At 38.8% G+C, this 24,375-nt stretch overlaps 1 protein-coding gene across 1 annotated transcript in view; it reads left to right on the forward strand.

Annotated features, from left to right (window-relative positions):
* The first annotated feature begins 762 nt into the window (after positions 1-762).
* Positions 763-24,375, forward strand: part of LOC115792436 (F-BAR and double SH3 domains protein 2-like) — a 48,794-nt gene continuing 25,181 nt past the window's right edge. The window contains exons 1-6 of the mRNA XM_030746970.1: positions 763-995; positions 4,421-4,518; positions 10,368-10,413; positions 18,676-18,746; positions 19,497-19,641; positions 21,976-22,109. Coding sequence (XP_030602830.1) covers positions 975-995; positions 4,421-4,518; positions 10,368-10,413; positions 18,676-18,746; positions 19,497-19,641; positions 21,976-22,109 — 515 coding nt within the window. The 5' untranslated portion in view covers positions 763-974. The remainder of the gene's footprint in view (positions 996-4,420; positions 4,519-10,367; positions 10,414-18,675; positions 18,747-19,496; positions 19,642-21,975; positions 22,110-24,375) is intronic.

Consider the following 24,375-nt stretch of genomic DNA (forward strand, 5'->3'; position numbering starts at 1 on the left):
GGTGACCCTCTGCTGGTGTCAGTTAAAAGTCTTGGTACAGCACTCTTCAGTCTGAAGACGACCCAATGCTGATTTGTTGAAACAAGTTACAATAAGACAAACAAGAAGAGATTAAAAACATGAATAATCATCACAAGTTCAGCCTGAGGGGTGGCTGTAGATCAAGAGGTAGAGTAGGTCACCTGCTTATTGGAAGGTTGGTGGTTCAATCTCTGGCCTCTCCAGTCTATGTGCCAAAGTGTCCTTGGGCAAGATATTGAACCCTGTGTTGCTCTCTGATGTGTTCTATTCATTTACCTTTGACACCAATAATCCAAGTTTTGAAATATTCCTTAGATGATGAAAACAGTTCTGAATCAGTTGTTTGGAGTGACCTCTGACCTCTCCTTCAAGGTCAATAGATTGAGCTGAAGGCCAAAGTGATATTAATACTATATAGAGATTTTAAACTAGGTTTCGTACTACCATTGCTTGTATTTACAACATATATGCATATAGGGAATGATTTATGGGGATCCTAAATATCAGGTTATTTTGGACCTCTGACCGCTTCTTCAAAGTCAATTAAGGTCAAACTTTCATAAAATGCCTTTTGATTAAAACTATGCTTAACATTCTACTGCCTTAGTTTGTATTGGCAACATTTAGGAAACTTCACTTTGACCGATTGTGCTTTTATTTTGGAGATCCCACACGGACGTAGGCGCTATATTGCCCAGACCTCAGGCTATTATTATGAAAACCTTCCGGAAACGTGTCCTCGCTGCGCTGGCTTTACTCCGCAGTGTTTTCTGCGCCCCGAGGCGACGCTGTTTTCAACGGGACTCAACTTAGTATTTGCTGGACTCGCTATGGCCGCTTGAGCCAGGCTGAAATAGTCTTCTTCCGTTATCATTTGGTCGCAGCATTTGGACAGACTTTTTTCTGACGTACTTTCGACTTCTTTTGCGTAGTTTTTATGTCAAGGAACAAGGATGCAGCCTCCACCGAGAAAGGTGAGTTTTTGCCGTTGTAGCTCCCTGAGCTAGCGTTACTTCGACGGAGTGGTGCATATTTAATGATTGGAAATTTATGCTTTGTTGCTCGTCGCCCGGTTCAAACGAAGAAACTCCCCTTTTATTCTCCAAATATGTCCTTGCTTGTTTGCTTACATGTTGATTGTGCTTCTGTTGTCTCTATAAATGGCACCAAAGGAGGAAAACTTATTTTCAAAGACTCCCATGTGCCACTTTTTTTAAAGAGAGAATAGCCCGTTAACGTGCGCCGTTCCCTCTCGAACGGAGAAAGGGGTCCTGCTAAAGTGACAGCTAAACCTAATAAATGCATCCACACAAGTGCGTACATCTTAGAAAAAGTTTATATTATTTATATAAGTAATATTACAGAAATTTTGTATTACATCGGCTCAAAAGTGCTCCAGCTAAGCAACGCTTAAGTTCAAGTAAATACCACTTTGGCTCCCTCCTGTCCCGCTGCCACCCGCTAGTTGAGGGGAGTAAAGTTGGGGGGTGAAAAGCTGGAAGGAAGGCTCTCATTTTATCCAAAGTAGTTGTAAGTTGTGTTTTTTTTTACGTATGCCGATTTTAAAAGTAGGATTAACCTTACTATAAAAGTTTCAGTTCAAGCTAGAACTATGATGCAAGTATTGTTGTAGCTCCGGGAGAGTCAGTTGACAGATATTATTATGGAGTTTGGTGGAATTTTTTTTCTCTCTCTCTCACGACAAAGTCTGTATGTGCGAAAGAAAAACACTCTTTGGCGTAAAAAGGTGTATTTAAAGATGAAACAGCCCAGCAAGTGTCAAAGTAAAGATTGGTTTTAAGTGTTTTATTACGGAAATAAACATAAAAACAAATAAATCTCAGCAAAGTCTGTGCGAAAAAACGTTCATGTAGGATCAGATTTCAATAACAAGGCTCAACAGCAGGGCTTTTTTTTTTTTTTTAAACCACAGGACGTTTCGTAAATATAAAGCTGTTTTTGGTTGTTTTTTGTTTTTATTTGGAGCTTTGTGAAGAGTGTAAAGTTTTTTTTTTTTTTTTTTAAATGTTTGGACATTTCACATGATGGATGATGTAATAATAAAAATTTGTGTTTTTCCTGCTGATGCCCCAGGGACAAACTTTTTAACTATTACACAAGCCAGATACTGATATCTTAACAATATAGTTTACAGTAGCAGCCAGCTTGATTATACTGGGTTTTGCTCTGTTTAGTGAAGCATCTTTGATTGCTTTTATCTAGTTCATATTTTTTCAGCTGTGAATCTTGACCTCTACTCATGATCATAAAAAAATAAAGACACCGGCCTGCTCTTCCATTTGTTGCACTTAAAAGTTTATTTTACCCTCGAAGAGAAACCCAGAGATAGTCATGTCTTGTTTCTTTTTTTTGTTAATGACGTAAATTGAAGTGTTGTTATTTAAGTCACGTGACCACAAAAACAATAAAAACAAAACAAAAAACACAAACAAATTGCCCTCCATATTTAAGTGATTATTCAATTGTGCATTTATAATAAAACAAATTTCATTCTGCTTGTAATTATGTTATTGGCAGATTTATTTTGACATTTTCGGGACAAACGAGACTAATGGGGCTTTGCGTTTGATCTCCTGTGTTTTTTGGACTCTTCCATTTGGCTAAAACCTTATCTTAGAGTTAAGACACAGCATTGATTTCTTCATTGATCAGTCTGCTACCTGCGTGTGGTAGTTTGGAAACAGTCAAATATATATGTTGGAAATTAATAAAAGCCAACATTATGTCATGAGTTTGGTTGTTTTATCTTCAAAAACTACACAAGTCTAAGATTATTCACTTTACTCTCAGACTAAATGGATTATCAGAATAGTTGCAGATTTTAATTTTCAGTCTAACGACTGAATTAACTAGTTACATAGCAAGACATATTGAGCATCATATTATTGCATCTACTCAGTATATTCTCAATTATCTGCTTTTATTAAAAAATAGAAACATCCAGGAGGACGACAGGCTGTGTGAATTATGTGTTACAGGAGACGTGAATGACTTACTCTGTATTTTGAATTACTGAGATGTAGGTTTAAAAATCCTGATGGGATTTTGTGCACTGACGATGAGAGGATGAAATGGTTATTTAATAATTTTGGTGTTTGCCTATGTTTCCAGAGCTTGGAAAAGACATCAGATTGTGGCTTAACATAGACAGGCTTTCTTTTGCATTAGCTGGCGCAACAAAACCTAAAGCCCCAGTCGGAGGTAATGGGTGTCACGACTGTGGTTCAACTTTCTCCGTTACTGCAGGCTTTCTGCTTCTGTGTCCCTTCGTGTAAAAGGTGACATCTGATGTGTCTTTTGACTCTGACTCTGCATACAGGTAATCAGCTGAGCATCGCCTACATCAGTCAGACATTATTAGAGGAGCTGGTGATAGATCTAAGTGAAAAAGCTATAAAAAAACAAAAACAAAGATGAGAATCCTATCAGTTGTATGCATCCAGCTGTGTAAAACTGACTTGACAGCAGATTAGGATCAAGCACAGAAACATTTATTGTCTGCAAAACAAATTGGATGCATGCAAAATTCTGTGATTGTGTGACATTTTTCTGCTGCACCTTTACAGAACTGCATTCCTGCGGTGTTAGTAACAGGTTGCATATATAAGATATAACCCTGCAGCAGAGACTCTGTAACGCACTGAGAACATGCTCTAAATTAAAAAGAAACCTGTGAAAATGTGGCACTTCCACCCAGTTTTTACCTGAAACTCTGAAGGTAACCTTCTTCAGGCCAGGTTATGCATTCAGTTGTCATGGTGACCTGTAAGAAGAGATTGACCTTTGTGACACCAAAAACACGAATTTTAAATTAACTTTGCTAACCCACTAATTTCACTAAAGGTTTCTTGATGCTGTCTTGTATTTGGGCTAGGCATATTTTGAGTATCATACAGTAATAAAATAAAATGGCCATATTTGATTTTTTTTTTTTTTTTTTTTTTTTTAAATCCTTCTTTTAACAAATTTTCGCTTTTGAGTTGTAATAAATGGGAAAATTGACCAAAACAATGAGACAAAATAAGTTGTTGATGATAATAAGTACATTTTGTTCTGGCTGTCTTTATTAACCTTTAGTGTGCCTCATAATTTAGATGGCAATTTAAAACACTCCAAGTGGTTAGTAATAAGACTTGGTCTCTGTTTCACATCCAATTAGAAACCCAGAGAGACTAGTTCTTGCCTGAGCACAGGTACTTCTTGGTAACGATGGGGGTCATTTTCAGTAACATCAATTATGAGCTCAGCTGAATCAGTGCTTTCCTCCGGAGGTGTTCCTGTCATGGCTGCTTCTGTTCTTCTCAGTCTCTCAGTGTGAGCTGAAGAAAAAGACAGCTGCGAGTTGTTTCTAATCAGCCTTGTTTTGTTCCACCTTCAGGTCCGGGTCACCCAGGAGCTGAAGCACACTCATGCTGAGCAGATGAGCAGATTACAGATCAAACACCAGACAGAGTGTGACCTGCTCGAAGACCTGAGGTGAGCAAACACAGGTGCATCCCAGGGTACCTATTAAATGCCAAGATGCCTTTCTGAAGAAACAGAACATTTTCAGACTGGTCTGTTTGAGTCTTCATATGAAAAGCTGTTCATCTTCTAAAACTGATTATGGCACTTCCAGGAAATCAGGACATAAATCTTTTAATTGAGTAGCTGGAGATTATGTATTAACCTCACATCTCTCACTCTTTCCTGTCAGTCTTAGAAACAATCCGAGTTATTCAGTTAAAGTTATAATGAGTGACAAAACTCAAGTTAAACAAAAAAAAGTTTTTGTTTTGTTAGTAATGCAACAATGGTGGTTGTTTCTTTATCACTTGCTAATTGGAAACTGTTAGATTATTTCTGAGAGAGCTGCTGGTGGAGCAGAGCTTCCTCTCCTCTGCAGTAAGATTTAATTTAATTTAATAAAACTGCCATCAATTTAATAGCAGACAATTTTCCACCCCTTACTTTAAAAGTACAGCTGCTGCTAACCAACTAACTGTGGCCTCACCCATCGTAAGTTTCCTTAATATATGGCTTGTTGGCCGCTGTGGCGCTCCTCAGCTGCTTCTCCAGTAGGTCTCAATTCTACCGTTGGACTGCAGCTGGAAAAGGTAGCCCCTCTTTTGGTTTGGAAGACCACAAACCAGACCCTGCAGCAGGTGGAGACCTGGTTGATGTGCTGCTGGCTGTCCCAAATGATGGAGTCATGGACTCACTGGAGAGGCAGCTGATTGCTGCTCACATGTATTCTTTAAACAGGGGGTCTATATTTTGCTGTATTTTGCAGCAAATCTCCTTCTATATGTTAGGATTTATTCATGCTTTTAAGAGAGCCTTGGTGTGCCTCTTTTACCTCGCACTTGAACAAATACCCAGTCCTCTTTCCTCTGCTGCCACAGTTAGAATTCATTTCAAACACTAAACAATCTCAAAAACAAATCTGTATTGTATTTTTCTATTTTTCCATTTAGGCTTTGCTGGCCTGTGAGGTTTGTAAGTGAAACCGTGTTTCTGTATGCATTATTAAAATGAGATACATGCTTTAGAGCTGATGGTGGTTATGTTTGGACAGTGAAACTTTGTGCTCAGCGAAGTTAGCGGACTTACAACTTCATGTACGGCAGGGGTCATCAGCCACATTTGTCCAAGGGCCGGACTTTTTCTCAGCAGACACTGTGAGGGCCAGATGCTCTCATAAAGTAAAATAGAATTAAAAGTACTATATCATCATTTGATATATCAAATTTCCTTTCAAATTTATACTATTTTTAATCATGTGATGTGCAAGTCTTGCACTTACATGTTCTTCTCGGTTATGTTGACGATTGTTATGGAGACACCACAATTGTGTGTATTTGTGCTCATTATAGATATAATGAGCATGGGAAACTGTAAAATGTTACATGAGAGCGATGAGTTTATATATGTGCAATCTAATTTTCAGAAGCAGTTTTTGTTGTAGATTTGTTTTTTTTAAATTAATATAGAAACATGAAGAGTTCAGATGCAAAACCATCTAAATCTGCCTTTTCTTTTAAAAGAGCATTTAGTTTTATTTTTGATCTTATGGTAAATTTTAGTAATTTCATTTCACAGGCAAAGGTTGTGCCTTTTTTTTTTTTCAAAAATGTAAATATAGTAATTTACCTACATTTTAATAAATAAAATTTTGCTTTGTGTCAAAACCAGCAAAATCCTCAGTCTATCCTCTGCCAGTGTGAATGAAGGCAAAAGGCCCAAATGTCAGACTATGATAAAAATATTTTGACATAGATTCACAAAGTACAACCGCAGTGGCACAAAATGGCAGCACATTTATTTTTAACAATAACAGGATAGTAGATACAAGGCTGCGGGGTTTGTGACAACAGAGGGACAGATGCACACGCCGAGCCACCTACCCGTTCGGTCCCCCGTGAGCAGACCGTGTAGGCCGGGGTGTACGCTCGGCAGCCAGTAACGATCCTTCCGCAGGTTCACCGACGGAAATCTCATTACGACTTTTACTTCTTATAGTTAGACAAGTTTGATCGCTAAACTTTTTTTTTTCTACACAAAACAAAGTTAGACTCACCTTCAGCTGTGTTTACAATCTGATCACCACCAACAAAAGCCGGCTCCTCAGTGCAGCACTTGAAGTCACATGGTACGATCTTGTGTTTTGATTGGTTCTAGGGACATGGAGGCATTTGCGGGCATGGTGATATACAATATATATTTCAATATGTTTTCTTCCCAAAAGGTATAAACGGATGGAAAGCTCTGGCACGCCAATGTGGCCTGTGGGCCGCCAGTTCATGTTCCCTGATGTATGGGCAAACTAGCATATAAGTTTAAACCATTAAGGGAAAAGGTGTATTACCCCCGATTTCAAATATTTCATTTATAGATGCCTTTCTGCAGCAGTTTGTGTTACAGCAGTAACCATTCAGACATTTGCTGTTGTGAATATGTACATGTCTGTGTCACTCCATGTAAAATCAATCAGACCCCCCCCCCCCTCAGAATCAGCAGATTTTTTTTTTTTTGGTAACTTTTGCATGGCATGCAAGTTTTCCCTTCATGCTATGAACATTTTACAAATTACAGTCCCTCAAATTACATAGGGGTGGGTCAAAATTTGCTGCTTTTTTATCTGCCTTATTTTTTCATAATTTTTGAGCCCCCATAACATTAACTGCAACCAGCCAATCAAATCAAACAAATAATTGGTTTTGTTTTTTTTTTTTTTGGTTTTTTTTATTTAAACGTCTCCATAATGGCACTATTATTTGCATACAAAATGACAATATAATACAGTATGTATGCATTATATATAAACAACAGTATGGTTGTTTTCCACTTTTTAAAGAATCCAAATTCAAAAGTCAAAGGGGATTACTCTTTAAAACTGAAGATCAGGCCAAGTAAACAAATAGTGACACAGAGAGCTCTTTGTTTAGATGCGTAGGCATTTTAAAAGTTGAAAAGCCAAAGGTTGTGGTTGTATCATCAGCCTTATATTTGACAGCCTACTGGCTCCCCACTTCCTGTCTGTGGTTGGTGGCGGAGCTGTGGACCTCCAAACAGCTGGAAGTCAAGGTCACAGAGAGCTGCCAGATGTTCTGACTGCCCTGAACTGTTCGCTGTGGGAGGGTGAGCGACTTTACTCAGCGAGGAACAATATGAAACTTGGCTGGTAGAGATTTATACGGGTCGCTCCTCAATCACCGACAAGAAGTGATTCAGCAAACTGGAAATTACATCTGGCTGTCAGCAAAAGCTTTGGTTGGGAAAATGGCAGGAAGTGAGCGTGGGGGTTGGTGGAATAGAGGGAGCCTTGGAAATGCAATGAAGAGGAAGAGAGGGAAGCTCCCAGGAAGTACAGTGGATTGTTTAGCGGCAGGGTGGAGCATGGCAGTCAAGTCTCGACCTGTTTAACGACTTAATGATGATTTTGCTGCAGCTGAGTTTTTCCCAGGGCACTGACCTCTCTTCTTTTCTTAGACTTTGCATAAACCTAAGTTGAATTGTGATTAACTTCCTGTTATTGTGAGTAAAAAGTGCTGGTTTTCCATGAGCATCTCACAGAAAACCATCATAGAAAAGGCAATTTAAAAAAAGAGTGGAGTCTCAGATATGCAGGATACAAACGTAGGTCTTTTTCTAGACTGTGTCCTTAGAAACATCTATGTTAATTATCACAGAAAGATGGAGGCAGCTGTGGAAAGGGGAGGATAATAAAAGCTTAAGAATAATCAGAAAGTATGGTCATTTGGTTTTGGAAGTGGTTTCTTAGGAAGGAAATGAAATCGTAAATACAGAGGAAGTGCTGGGTGGTTTGACCAAAATTTGTCTCACAGTATTTCTTTTAAGGTTCTGGCAGTTTCACCATATTATTATTATTATTATTATTATTATTATTATTATTATTATTATTATTATTATTATTATTATTATTATTATAATAATAATATGGGTTTATATTGACATCAGGAGGCACGTGTAGTTGGTGTTGGTAGTGTAGTGTCACAAAAAAGTGATGGCTACTCAGTGTTCATGTGTGGATGAGAAAGTTTGCATTATTTATCATTTTTCAGTACTGAGATCAGAACCAGTGAGGTCAGAACTTCAGGCCTTAATAATTTAGCCCTGTGCCTGTCTAATACCAGGTTTCTGTGCCTGTTTCTACTAATATGGATATTGGTGGAGTGGTATTATACCAGTACTTTGTCAGGTGTCATGGCTGTCTTGAACAGGAATGTTCTTCATCACCTCGATTAACCTGAAGAAAAATTTTGACAAGTCAACTCATCTAATAGTAGAAAAAAACTAATACTATGTGTACAAAGTGCATGTCTGATTATGAGCTACACAAACCCGCTAGTCACATCCTCAGTAATGAAATTGTGTTTTAAATGAAACAGAAACGCGTCGTACTTTGGACCACGTGTAACATCGGACACACAAATGTCAGGTTGAGTGTACCTAACATTAGCAGTGCTAGATGTGGACTTTTTTCCCTTGGAAGTTGGCGTCCACAGGTCTGTGAAGAATCGTTGTACGTTGCTCTGGTTGAGTGGTTATTTGTCAGTTTACTCTGATACAGCTGCTCATTTTCTACATAAAATGGTTGCAGAACTCCATTGCAGGGTTATCAGCTGTCTTACTTCCTATCTATCTACTGCTGTTGTACATTAAGAATATACAAATTCAGTAGAAATTGCCTAAGTCAAAATCGTACGTATCGGATTTTTGCTCTAGTCGGATGGCTTCTGCAGGTCCCGGTTTTTCCTAATGTTAATTCGAATAAAAATCATCACCTAAATCGGATCATACAAGTTGGATTTTTCCCTACCTTGGATGAAAGATCTGCTCCCATCGTAATGCATTTCCAATTAAATGTGATTGCATAAGTCTGATGAGTTTAGTGCTTAAAGCCCTCCTCTGCTTCTGCCACGCCCAATTCCAATAGTACAAACTCCATGCATCGGCTCGTTCATGCACAACTACACACACTAACAACGCTTGGAGATTGCGTGTCTATACAGTCACGTGATGTCTGGATTGGCTGCACTACGCTAATAAGCTCATTTTACCGGAGACAATCATGGCAAGCACCCGAATCAAGCATAAGCTACAAACTCACACTTACGAGTAAAAATGTGAGATTATAAAATTTGTGGGGATAAAGCAGAAAGCCATCGCTGTGAAATTCAATATTAGACCACAAACTAGGATTTTATCCCACTTACACATCAGATGGATTTTTTACAAGTCAGATAAATTTTCATGGGCCATTTGAATCTGACTTGGGCGATTTCTACTGTAATTAACTTAGCTGACTAGTATTTTGAGTGCTGATGAGCTAGGACAGCAGTTTTTCAAATGTCTAGTCGATTAATCTCATATGTAGTAGAAATATGTCTCCATGCAGTAAAAGGAACATGGCATATTCACGCCATTTCTTCAAGCGTTTAAGGTGCAATTTCAAAAGTCAGTCTGTGTTCTGCAAAATACAAACTAAATGTAAAGATTTTGCATAATTTGTGACGCGATTCATACTGTATCTGCCTTGCATAACGGCACTGCTGCCATGCTGTTGTATAGACCCTGACTGATAAAGGATTTTTAAGACAGATACCAATGTTTGCAGGGTTCTAGCTAGTGGTTGGTTGCTGAGAATTACACCGCCGCCCCCAAGAAAATTTTAAATTGACACAACTCAGCAACTGTGGCTAACTGTGCCTCTGCATTCCTGTTTTTATTCTTAGATAGAAACAGTAGATTTTGTTGTATGTTGTCTTATCCATAATTGTGCTGTATTGTCATTCAGATTTACTTCATTTGCTCCTATTCAGGTCTTTCAGCCAAAAGAGGGCAGCTATAGAGAGGGACTACGCCCAGGTAAGTAAATCTTTTTGTCATCTTTTTCACGTCACTACTGATGCTCGTTAGCATGCTGCACTGCCTTGTCATTTCTGTTGCTAAAAATGTTTATTTGGTATGCTGCAGCTCACCAAACACCCCATATGACAGTGAGGTTGAGGATGTGGCCCTAAGAAAGCTTTAGTTCTCATGTGGCAAGATAGCTCATGAATGGAAACCAGCCACAGAAAAAAAACACCACAACAGAGAGAGGAATGGGATCCACCAGCCATTCGTTGGCTCGTTTCCGCCTCGCTCTGTTGTTTTTGCCCGCAGCTTCCTAGAGACGCCAGTCGACTGTCTGAAAATCCCATCTCTGTTCAGGTTTTGCAACCCTGCGAGGAATGTCCACCAGCTCTGTGAAAAGAGGGGGCTTGTCTCTAGTTATCTAACCAGCAACCTTACATGTGTGTTTGCCCATGTGGGTCTGGTGCTCTAGAGGCTTATTGTAAAAAGCCAAACAAATGGAACCAGAATTCATCTGTTTTATAAATACAGCTTGGAGCTAAAGGGAAAGGGTAACCGTCTCTTTAATGCTCAATAGCTTCTCATGTTCATAGAGTTTTGGTTAATGTGCAGTGTCTGCCATAATATTTTACCTCCACAGTAGATCAGAGCTTTACTGGCCCCTTGTTTAAGAAGCTAATTTCTCTTACTTCTTACGCTGTTGGGTAAAATAGTTGCTAAAGCTTTTAAGTGTTGTGGAGTGTACTCCATACCCCCTTTACATTCGCAGAAAGGACGGACACTGTCAGCTTGGGAAGTTCACAAGGGGAAACTTGACTAAGGACCCCATTTGGCCTTTTACCAGCAGAGTTTTTGTTTGTGATCACAGCTGTTGTTGACTCTAGAACAAAAAAAAAAAAAAAAAAACTCAGTTTTTGGGACTTTTTTCTTTTTTCTTTTTTCCACTCCACCTGGGTTCATTGTTGTCGTGGTGTCGCGTCATTGCTGCTTGCTTTATGTTGGAGAGGAGAAACTGCTGCTCCTGGTTAATCTATGAAAGCATCTTCTTTATTTCTGCTGTGATGTTTTGTTTTGGGTTTTTTGTTTTGTTTTTTAGCTACTTGAGCTGAATCTGTAACTAATTTTATTTACACACATGCTCCTCAATATGTTTTACAATTTGCATGCATCAATCTGTGGAGCTGCATGACTGAGGTGGTTGCCTACAATACTGAGGAAGAAAGAGGAAAAAAAAAAAATATATACACACACACACACATTTGTAAGCCAGGGTCCCTTCAGCCTGTTTGCCTCATAAGTGAACTCATAACTGCAGTTGGTGGAAACACCATCACTGGCCTGACTTTTTTTTACTGGCCCCGGACCATTTGCCCATCAGTTATACCAAACTCTGTAAAGACAAAGAGACCTCTTGCAGCTGTGGGCTGTGAAATTAATCTTGCCAGACTCCTGGAGGGGTCATAGGAGTCTGACAGTTCACATGTGTTTTATGGACCCACAAGGTCACCCAGGCGATCATTTGGGAAGTACTGTGGGGCTACAGGCTACTGGGGTCAATGTTGCACAACATCAGGTCCTTGTATAACTTAAGTGTGAGTTTTGTTGGCAGCTTTGGCGCAGAGTCAAACATGTTCTCAGTGGCTGTTAGAATTGCCAAATTCACCCCTTGTCTCCTTTATCCTATTTGATGTTCATGGACAAGATCTCAAGGTGTCAGTACTGATATCACAATGTTTAATGCAATAACTCGATTTTTGTGTTGACACCCCCAAAAAGTTATGTTTAATCTTTATTGTTAGGCTTTAGATTTTTGCCATAATCAAGCAGTCCTAACCGCAGCTCTCCCCTCTGAGCTTAATTTACATAAAAATTAGTATATCTCAGCCTTTGGCTTTTATACAGATTTGGGCCCCATTATCTCAGGTGGAAGTCCTCTGCTTTGTACCATTCAGCACAATTTTTCCAGTTATTCTGACACCACATGAATGCTTAGCGTTCTGAGAAGGTTCAGGGGTCTGCCAAACCCCTTTGGCTTATGCACCAGAGTTTTGGCAACATAATTCATACAGTTTAGGCAGAGCAGTTGGACCGAAATATTTTTGGGCAGACAGTTTCTATCTTGAATCTAGAGTGTTTAAAAGTTTTTGGAAGCCATCTCTCAACTGCTTGAACGGGTACCATGTCTTTTGTGATGTATTGGTGACCGCCAGTGTTGTAGTCAAGACCACCTAACCAGAGACCAAGACAAGGACCAGACTTTTAGGGTCCGAGACCGAGTCAAGACCAAGACCAGTGCCTGACACTACATGACACAATAAAATGTGAAACATGATCAAAATCACTTCTTAAATTGATCTGAAAGATCCAAATTCCCATAAAAACACCTAACTATTAAACACTCAGCACTGAAATAAATTTATCATTTATCACAGAATGTAAAACAGTTATTTATAGTTCATCACAATAGTCTTTACTTTTCTCTACCTTTCATAAATAGAACATAAAGTTGCAGATTAGTTGATGAGCAGTTTGAGGAGCATCAATGCTATATATATATATATATATATATATATATATATATATATTAGGGGTGGGACTCAATTAAAAAAATTAATCAAATTAATTACAAGCTTTGTAATTAATTAATCGAAATTAATCGCATTTTAATCGCATTTCAATATTTGACATGATAAATATTAATTTAAGTTTAGTTGATGAATGAATCAATATACATAAGCTTAAACTTCAAAATTTTGTTTATTTTCCCACCAGTCTACTACACAGACCAACGAAGGGTGGAAGTGCTCCTGTGATAAGCAAACCCCTGAAATTAAAGTTAAGCATCATAACTGGATACTTTTATTCAACATTAATGTCTCACTTAATATAGTTGGAAATTAATCATTCGCTTAGCTGTATTCCTTGATGTTGAAATGTGTTATACTTGTTTTAACAGCTTATTTTGAATAAAAGATTTAAAATTAAACCACAAAAAGGAGAAAAAGTTCGTTCTCCGTTTAAACAGCTGCTTTTACACAGCTGTGCTTCGCACTCACGGCGACATGAGTTACGCAGAGGTGAGGGCAGGCAACGCTGATATGAAGGCTAGCCGCTCACTTCCGGCCTTTGAAATAAACCAGGGTTAAGTGCACTTTCTTTTGTTGCATTTTATTGAGCTATTTCACTTTATAGAGCACTTTTATACTGTTTTAGTCAGATTTTTATATGGCATTTCATTGTATTTTGTTTTGAAGATTAGGCTTTATTTTTTCAGTTTAATTAATTTTTAACCTTTAATTGATCTATTAAGTTATTGGTTGGGTTTACTGTTTTTACTGCCTTAACACAGGAAATTTCCCAACATTTTGCATAACTAAAGCATTTCTTTAGTTGGAGAGTATAATACTCAATATAATGTGGACTAAAGACATGCATCTAAAATATATTTCTCTTCAGTTAAGAGACTCTAAAAGAGGAAGCATCACCTTAAATAAAAGTGACATTTTATTATACCAAGAAAATGGCAAACTTCATAAAGTATTGTACAATGTCTCAAATTATTAATTAATCATTAGCATCAGTGCATCAGTTAAACAGAAAATAAATTTATTTTGGCTCGTACTTTTACATAGTCTGCTAAAATTGTGTGCATGTGAGATTAATCCTTAAAGGCAGTTATCAGATGAACTCTAAGCAGGCTAAGGGGAGGAGAAGTTTTCAAATTAAAATGTCTGTCCACACAAATGCAGAAAGGACATAAAAAAAAAAAAAATCATCCAGCGGAGAGTCGAGTCAGCCTGCAGGCATGCTTTTGTAACCCGGTGCATGTGTGTTTTATTGGATATGCATGCCACAGTGTTTTCAGCATTTTATCCTCGTATGGTTGATAAACACGAGACCATACAGAAGATTTTATCAGATGAAGGACATCATGTGGTCTTTTGAAACATTTGTCTATCAAATAATTAGCTGTAATTAATTGTCAGAAAATATTTTGATTAATAATGAATAGCCTGGGTGTTTTAAAACTCAGCTGTTCCAGCCTCTCAGGTGTGAAAAAGTTCTGCTTTTTTTTTGGTCTGATGATAGTAAGCATAGTGAGCATTATAACAGTGTTAAATATCTTTGGGTTTTAAATGTTTGACCTTAAAAAAAAAGAAAAAAGAGCTGTGAATACATCTGCTTGGGGTCAGGTATTTGTTTTGTACTGTACTCAAAGATTTAATGGCTCAAACACTTAATGAAATGTTACTTTGAGCTGTAAACAGAGAGAACAGTAATCAAACCCAGTCTGTTTTGTAGGGGGAAGTAAATTATGGTGTCTCCAAAATGATCATCAGTGTTTCATCCAGCCAAGATTTTGTTCATTTTTTAACCCCTTGGGAGAGCCTAGGGGTCATTATGTTGCATGTAGGGATAAGTGGAGAAAGGGGCAGAAATTTATTGGTAAATATATATATTGATGATATAGATAGAGGGGAGAGAGAGAGAGAGAGAGAGAGGGGAGAGAGATAGAGAGAGAGAGGGAGATAGAGAGAGAGAGAGAGGGGAGAGAGAGAGAAGAGAGAGAGGGGAGAGAGAGAGAGAGAGGGAGAGAGAGAGAGAGAGAGAGAGAGAGAGAGAGGGGAGAGAGATGAGAGAGATAGAGAGAGAGAGAGAGAGAGAGAGAGAGAGGGAGAGAGAGATAGAGAGAGGGGAGATATATAGATAGAGAGAGATATAGAGAGAGAGGGAGATAGAGAGAGGAGATAAAATATAGATATATATTTATATTATATAGATTATTTATATATATATATATTATATATATATATATATATAAATATATATATATATATATATATTTTATATATCTCAGAGACTATCCCAGCTGTCATAGGGCGAGAGACAGGGTACACCCTGTACAGGTCGCCAACCTGTCACAGGGCTAACACAAAGAGACAGGCAACCATTCATGCTCACATTCACACCTATGGGCAATTTAGAATCATCAATTAACCTAACCCCAGTAACTGCATGTCTTTGGACTATGGGAGGAAACCCACGCAGACACGGGGAGAACATGCAAACTCCACACAGAAAGGCCTGGCCCAAGGTGGATTAGAACCCAGACTTTCTAGCTGTTCTAGCTAACTACCATGCCACCATGATGCCTCTTTGAGAGGGTTTTCCATTAATAGGGTCAAAGAGTGCAGTATTTTAATGTAGCTTTTTTAGGGTTTGCATGCCAGAAATTAGATGTGTATAGAAGACAAATAAGTGGAACAAAAACATCCAATATATATTGTCAATGTCCTCATTGAGTGCTGTATTAGGTTGAAAGGTGTTCTGTGTGTCTGGGTTGAGCTGCCTCTCAGTTATGTGATCAGTTAGAGACCCGCTGCCAATGGTTGAATCAAAGTGGGTCAGAGTGTCTCTGGATCTCTTGTTCCTTTGGTTACACCCCCCTCTTTCCAGTTTTTTCCACCAAATCTCTTCTCTTTACACGCCTTTTTCTTGGTCCCTTACACCTGCAAGCTGCTATAGCCATTAGCCGATTGCTATTCAGAGCACACGGTGTGATAAAATGTCCTCCTCTGTGTGGCTCTTCCTCTGCCATCCTCACATCCCTCCTCCTTTTTCCCATCACACCATTCAGGCGTGTCTGCGATGCTAGCTCAGTATGCGAATCTCTCTCTATCTGCAGCCCACAATGGCCTGGTCTGTAGTGCCTTTGAAGCTTTGGCACCAAGATCACCAAGCCCAGTGGGTTCAGAGCCCCGGCCTAGCCTGCCTCAGGAGCGCATGGCAGGGCCTGTCTTTTCACAGTGGACAGAGGAAGGATAGATGGGTTCACATTCTTGATAGGCACAAGTCACAAAAGGCAAATAAAAAGTCTCTTTAAAAAAAAAAATGTTGACATGAAGTGGAAAGTCAGCTGGAGTAATGATCCACTGTTTGTCTGCACCCTGATCTGTCCACTCTAAACTGTGTTCAAGTGGTTTTGTTCCCCAATTTGGGTCCTGTGATCCTCACAAAATAGAAACATTTAAAGAAACATTTACTATTATAACTAATTTATAAATGAAAGTTGGCTTGGCTGGATTTTCCCCTCCTGGAATTCACACACATTACTAAGAATATAATGAGTTAATGCTGGATTCATTACATGAAATAAATTTTTGTTTTTTTTTAGATGTGGAATTCATATATTGCTGTTTGGAAGAAATTTCTACACATACCATTTTTTAAAACTGTAGCAAATGCTTTAAGTACACCACTAACAGGCTGCCTGAGGCTGTTATGTGGAGACAACGGCCAATATTGGGGACTTCATTTGTATCCTGCAGATATCCAGGCAGAAATTATTTTATTTGTGCTGATTAAAGTTTTTAAATTAGGAAATAAAAAGCAAATTTGTTGTCAGACTGTAGCCTGTAGTTCCCATGTTGCATTGTGGGAAATGCATTCCGTCCTCTGCAAGATTTTGGGGCTTTAACCCTTAGTTTTCAAGTGGTTCACTTCTTACTGGGTTACATTGCTATGATAACCTATGTTGCAGATCTAACCTGCTGTGGAACAGATTATATTTAAGATTAGAAATCAGCAGGTATGAACCCACTTCCTACTGAGCAATGAAATCTCCAGAAAATGGCATCACCAATCTAGGAAGATCCCCCAGACCTCAGTGTGCATTAAGAGGGTCTAAAATTTGTCTTTCCCTGATAAGCATCAGTAATAAACATGAATTCTTTTTAAAAAACTTTATTTTTGCCATATTCCAGTTAGCTGCTTTTGTCTATAAGCCTTGTGGATCTTAAATTAAATTTGGAAGTAGGCTAAACACATGTTTTAATTCTGTCTTTTTTTTATATTTATTCTTCACATGCTCTCAGACTGTTAACATCACCAGGGCTGGAAGACTGAAATTATCTTACAGACATGTAAACATTGATTTAATTGTAATTATATGTCAGATTATCCATTGTCTTAATTATAGAGCCATGATAAGACTGTTAAGTTACACAGTTGAGCATTTATATAGCACGTTTCCAGTCTTACTGATCAAAGTGCTTAAAGCTTACACACATTTATACAGCACTTTTAATCATACACTTTTCCTCTCACTCACACTGCTGCTTTGTCTGCAGCAGCCCTGCTGCTTTCAGTCTTTATTATATGTTATACTGTCTAATATTTTTCTAAAATTACAGTCTATCTTCCTTTGTTTAAAAAAAAAAAAAAAAAAAAAAAGTCACTGCTGCCTGTGGACTTATCCATGTTTCTGCTGCCAACACTGCCTCTTTCACCTTAACTCACTTGTAGCTAAATCATTGAATTGATAACCACCTTCAAGTGACCACTTAGCCTGATTGATGATGATAGGTTAAATGAAGCCAGATAAGGAAAAGATGACCTGGGTATGTTGAATTTGCTTGTAGTTAGACGCTTAAATGTCAGTTTTCAGTACAATTAAAGCTACCTTAGCTCTTGACCGTTGCCTACAGGCTCATCACACATATATTTGTAGAATAAATGTCTAAATCACTTGTATGTACATACTCTGACCTCATTATTTAAAATTTTGACCATGTATGATGGAAAATAATATTAGGTTCTCTTTAAAGTGATGGTGTCTTTCTTAGTCCTGCTTGGATCAGCCGCTGCTCACTGCTAAAGATATTCATGTTTGCTTTTCATCAGTTTATTCAGGTTGACGCACTTCTCTGACATACCAAACATACTCTGTCTTCTCCTGCTCTCACCCTGTCCTGCTATTTTGGCTCTTCAAAGCTTAACCTCACCCTTGGCTGAGGTGGAGGAACCTGATATATCTCCAGGGCCGACGAATGTGGTCTAAATAAATTACATTTTTCTGCTTTGAAAAAAAAAAGAGCCCACGTCAGCATTAAAACCAGCCGGTGAGCCAACATCCAAACGAGGCTGTGGCTGACAGGTGAACGAGTCCATGCGCTGGTGGATCACAGTGAAATCATTCCACAGAGAACGTACTTTATGAGTGTGGATGATTTCATATGGCTCCAGTGACTGGTCGATTTTTATCAGTACTGTTGTAGAAAAGCTGTTTTTACTGACCTCACCCTGTCTGTGCCTGAAGGATAGACTCAGGTTTGTCTCTTCATGGTCTGCCCGCCTGCTGGTTTATAGGACAAGGCCAGGGAGGGTCACAGTCCTCTGAGTGTGTCCTCTGTGAAGATGAGACGTGTGAAATGTGGAGTGGTGTCAGAGGTGAAAGTTCACCCCTGCTTTTGTCTCTCACTTCTTCTTTTCCAGGCCCTGCAGAAGCTGGCAAATCAGTATTTGAAGAGGGAATGGCCAGAGATGGAAGAACCATCAGACCACAGGTAACGTCTTCCACCAGACAAAAAGAAGCTAGTGCGGACTTATTTCTTGTGGTGTGTTTACTTTTTTTTTTTTTTTGTTTTGTTTTGTTTGTTTTAAGCAAAGGGTCCTTGTTAATGCGGACATGCAAGCAATCAAGCAAAACAAGGCATGCAGAGCTCACGTCATAATGTGACAATAGAGGCTTAGAATGAGAATATTTCTCTTGAATTTAATCTTTTCTGTTCTCGCCGATCCAACTTTTTCCATTCCTGAAACTGTACCAATGCTTGGCTTTGGCTATTCAATCTTTCTTTACAGTCTTTGTAACATAAAATGACAGATAATTGCATCCAACTCTATAAAATTAATTACCTGGTATTTTTTGGTAGACAAATAAAATGAAGAATAAAAAAATGTATTCACATAGCACATCTTAATTTTATGTGCTAGTCTCATTTCAGCCCAGACTGAGAGTCATTAGGCAACTGCATGCTGCTGTCATTTACAGTCACACTAGTTTCTTATTTTCATGAACGTTCTCGTGTTCATGCGTTGGGTGTGAAGCTGACAGACGGCTAAACGAGTGTTAAAACAAGCCAACAATTTTCTGGGTTCTACCACTCATGACAAAATGTCTCCCTAAAGCCTCTGTGTGTGTGTGTGTGTGTGTGTGTGTGTGTGTGTGTGTGTGTGTGTGTGTGTGTGTGTGTGTGTGTGTGTGTGTGTGTGTGTGTGTGTGTGGTTTTTTTTTTTTTTTTTTTTTTTTTTAGGAACATGTATTGTGTCTGGAGGGCCTATTTGGAGGGAACAGTCCAGGCCACCCAGTCCAGAATAAGCACCTGTGACAACTACAAAGTCCAGGTGGCCGATGCAGCCAAGATGGCACGACTGCAGAAGGAGCAGCAACTGAGGAAGGTAATACAGTTTCTCACAACTCTGCTCAGGTTTCAGGCACTTCTGTTCTTACAGCTGTGTGCATCTCTGTACTGATGCAATCCAGGGTGTGAGTCTGTTCCCCAAAGGGCAAAACGGAAGTTTGTGAAACACGATGCTCACATTGGTTTAGATTTAGACCTTTAGGCAGTAAATAATGGTGTTTGTTCCCAGCTGAGAGATGTGTTTAACTAGATGTTGATGGCTCTTGTGAACTGCATTCAAAGGCGCTCTCTGTCCGCTAACAGCCGCCTGACACGTGCGATAGTGGAAGCTGAAGTCGAACAGTTTGCGCAGTGATCAGCTGGCTTCCAGTTTCATACACACCAACGGGAACAAAGTGTCTTCTTGTTTTCAACACACGATAACACGAAAATGGTGTAACATACTCACACACTGATGATAAAGTTCTGCTTTTCATACTAGTCTGTTTCTGTTGAACAAGTATAAAATAATGACCAGGACTGTTAGCCCTGTGACAGGCTGGCAACCTGTACAGGGTGTATCCTGCCTCTCGCCCTATGACAGCTGGGATAGGCTTCATTGTTCATGTAGCTATTAAAGTGTGACACTTCAAAGGCCCTGATTAACATTGATGGAGCTGATAAGGTGGAAAACTGATGCCTTTCTATGATGGCCCAACCGGTTGTGGCAGATGACTGCCCCTCCCTGAGCCTGGTTCTGCTGGAGTCCTGTTAAAAGAGAGTTTTCCCTTCCCACTGTCGCCAAGTGCTTGCTCATAGGGGGTCATTTTGACTGTTGGGTTTTCTCTGTATTATTGTAGGGTCTTTACCCACAATACAAAGTGCCTTGAAAAGAAGAAGAAGCGCTGAAGAAGGCGACTGTTGTGATTTGGCGCTATATAAATAAAATTGAATTGAATTGAAATGAATGGAGCAAACCAAAAGCTACCTGTCTTTCTGCTTAAGCAGCCCTCAGCCTGAGCACCAGGAGAAGTTGGATAATGCTAATATTAGATTATGGTGCCACAAGCTAAAGAGGCACTTGGAAACCAAATGTCACTTCCGAAAGAAACTTGGCGTACTTCAACCGAATCTGAACCAGAGGCATCCAGACCATTTGTTACATTATGGGAAAGTGTCTGATGAGGAGATGACATGGTAATTGGTAATTATCTTACTTTATAAAGTGGTTCACATTCTGCACACAGCACCCAGGCTGATTATCAGTTAAATGGTCTAGCCTGCTGCATGATTTTCAGGCAGACACTCTGACTTTCAGGGTGTCTTTGAATTCGGCCCTCTGTAGGTTGATAACTTTCCATCAAACGGTGTGACATCTTTCGTTCCTAACACAATGCCCAGTCCATATCAGTATAGATATCAGCATGACACCCCCACAGGAAATGAATAGAAAGGTCAAAGGGAAATGAGTGCTAACAGGAGCAGGTCAATCAGTCTAAATGAAACTTCAGATAGCTGAAGGCCTATTTTTGATAGTTTTTTACATTTTTTTTCCTGACTTTCAATCAAGATTGTTTGCATGGTTTTTTTTTTTTTTTTTTTTTTTACACTAAGCATACACTGGATTCTTATGAAAGATTCTACTCATTTGAATGACTGTTGATTCAGTTTGTTTTGACTATGTTACTGGACTTATTCTGACTGAAAACTGTTGACTTCGACGGTGTGACTGATGACTGAACTGACTGAGACTGTTTTGATCTGCACTTTGTTTTGCTTTTTTTCCATTTAAAAATATTGTTTGATTGCTTTATATTTATTCTAGATATTTTTTTATGTCTACATTTAATTGATCCTATCAAGAGTGTGCTATATATTATGCTCTACTGTACTCTAGACATATTCACATCTTCCTCATCTTCAGCTCAGTGTTACTACCTAGCGGAAACTCTGTGTGCATAATTTCTGGTAAATGGTGTGATAGACAAAGCAGCCTTTTAAGGGCAGAGTTCACAGCAGTGACTGCTTATCATTTAGAGCTGCTATTAGCTCTGCAGGTAGCACTAAGTGTCTGGAGGTTGAGTTTTCTTCCTGATCATAACGTCTGGGTCCTCTGTGCTACGCTCTGGTTTCCGCTGGCCACGTTCCACTCCCTGCAGTCTACAGTGCTGCTCTTGTTTGGCCTCACCTTTTTGGGTGTTTCCATCAAAGCTCCTGTATGTACCATGTGCTATGATGTCATTATTCACCCCATGTGTTGTGTAGATATGCCTGAAAGACATTTACCTATTTCTCAGCTGATGCATTGCAGGAATAACAAGTTGCATACATATAAAAGCTCTCTTTTGTTTTTGTTTGTGTCCTCTGTGTCTCCCCAATTTGACGTCATCAGTGTATTGAGCAGCTGACTGTGGTCCAAGCCGAGCTGCAGGAGTCGGTGAAGGAGCTGACCAAGAGCAGGAAGAAGTACCAGGAGGCCGAGACGATGGCACAGGCTGTCCGAGAGAAGGCCGAGCTGGACGCCAAGTATGATCAAGTTTAAGTTAAAGTCAGATCTGTCTGTCTCTACTGCTCCTTGTATTTGTTTGTAAAGTATACTGCATGTGGAAATATTCCCAGTAGATCAGGGTGGGAATGCCACACACAAAGTGGCTCAGTCTATTCCTTCGTTTCAGGGTCAGGGTTTGATTTTTTTTTTTTTTTTTTTTTTTTTTTTTGGTGCAGTGGAGAAAAAGAATAAAAAAAACATTTTTGTTATTTATTAAAAAAAATAAATAAATTGTCAACACTGTTTCATTAGCAGTATTTCGTACTGTAAGGTTTGAGTCATAGGTGTAGAAAAGGTGGACGTAGGCTCCGGGTAACAAAAGTAAAGCCATGGCAGAAATTCCAGAAAGACTTCCAATTCAGTGTGTGGGAAAATGGCCCTTTGCTTCTTTGCTCCGTGAACTCTGTAAGCACTTTCCTGACAAGTTTATGGGCTCAGCTTCTAATTTTAGGTCATACCAAATAAAACACTGAGTTTTTGTTGTTAGCCAATAAGTTTGGAAATGAGCATTAAATATTTGAAACATACTCTAAAACTAAACGGAAGCCAGTGAAATGACCTCAGTACAGGTGTTAAATGGTCATATAGCACTGCAACAAACATGTTGCACAGACAGTAGATGAATTATTAAAGTCTGAAAATAACAGAAAAATACGTTTTCTGTAAATGAAGGTTTGAATAAGGATTTTCCCCTTTTCCTGGTCTGACAAAACATGTAATTTGAGAACAGTGGAATATTTTAAGTACAGTTTTTCACAAGTTTATATTTCAAAAACCAAATGATCAGTTAATTAAAAACAAACACCAGATGTGCTTTAAAGCTCCAAAAAAAATTAAATCACGTTCGCAACTCTTAAACACGGATCTGAGGTGAGAACATTATTCTGCTCTGAGGAGGTCAGACGTCCCAGTGAATAACTACAAGCAAACCATATTTTAGTCTAGAGAAGAAAATAACAAATTCATTAGAAAAAACACTGTTAGCTTGATCAAACAAGCATAACTCAGACTCAGTGGAGGCACTTTGTCCTGGCATGAGATGAACAGCTGGCACTTTGACTCACCGCATAGCAGACATTTTTCTGCTCATCAGGAAAGTTTATTACCAAGCTATAAGGATTAATAATGGGGCTGCCACTTACAAGTAATACTACAAATACTGTGTTTTTCTGGCCCGTTGCGTCCACACACACAGATGAATCCTCTGATTGTTGCCTTTTTACATTTTGGAGAATGAGACACTCCAGTAACCTCCGAAGGCTATTGGGCTGGAATGGAGTAAAGTTTAATAATTTCACACGAGCTGCAGCGCTCAAAATGTTTACACAAAATGGAAACGCTGTCTTTTCTTTTTGTTACATGCACATCGTCAGGGTTTAAACTGCAAGCAGCAGGTCTGTAATCAGTGCCAGCCTTTGCTCAGATTTATTATTTTTTTTATCAAAGCAAATCTCTTATTGTAAAAAGCATTGTGATAAGAGCGCGGTTTAAACATTGAGCAATGGAAGCAGTTATTTACTCTTTTTACTGTTGTCCTTTCATCCGTACTGCACATGCATAAAAATCAGATGAGAGACCCGGTTATTGGTGTATATGTTGTCATTCTCCAGGAACTAAATGGGTGACAATGACGTGGTTCTTGTTTACCCAACTTCTAAGGTTGGGTTTACACTGTGATTTGTAGACTGTGAATTAGAGAGGAAAAAAAGGAAGGGACGTGAAATGACTGTAGTGATGTCTGTGCACGTTGTCATACTGTGGATGAGAATCTATTGTCTCTTGCAGTTCTTGAAGTTACTGCAGGTGTGCCGTGAGAGCTATTCTGCAGTTTAAATCTAGATGATTTTGGTTCAGATTTACATAATTATTTGGAATTAAATATTTAGCCTTTAATAAAATTGATCATGGATTTTAAATTATGACTTTGTGTTGGTGGCAAAAAGTAACTACTAACTAGGTAGATACTAACGATAACTGAGATGGATAAAAATTAATGTGCATATCTTGTTAAAAATGCACATTTGTTCATTTCCTAAACAGTCTGCTGCCAGCACAGTAACATATGTACCTATGTTTATAAGTGTGTGAGGACATTCTTTATGTGTGGTTTTAATTAACCCTTAATTGATCTCATTGTTTTATTTTTAAAGGGCTCACCTTTAATAACTGGTGTCCCTGAACTGGACTGTCCTCTATGTTTGTGGTGTTGGTACATTTATGGGACATTTTTAATGTAGTTACATA

This window comes from Archocentrus centrarchus, chromosome 14, assembly GCF_007364275.1.
Source record: "Archocentrus centrarchus isolate MPI-CPG fArcCen1 chromosome 14, fArcCen1, whole genome shotgun sequence".
In the NCBI taxonomy this organism is placed as follows: Eukaryota; Metazoa; Chordata; class Actinopteri; order Cichliformes; family Cichlidae; genus Archocentrus; species Archocentrus centrarchus.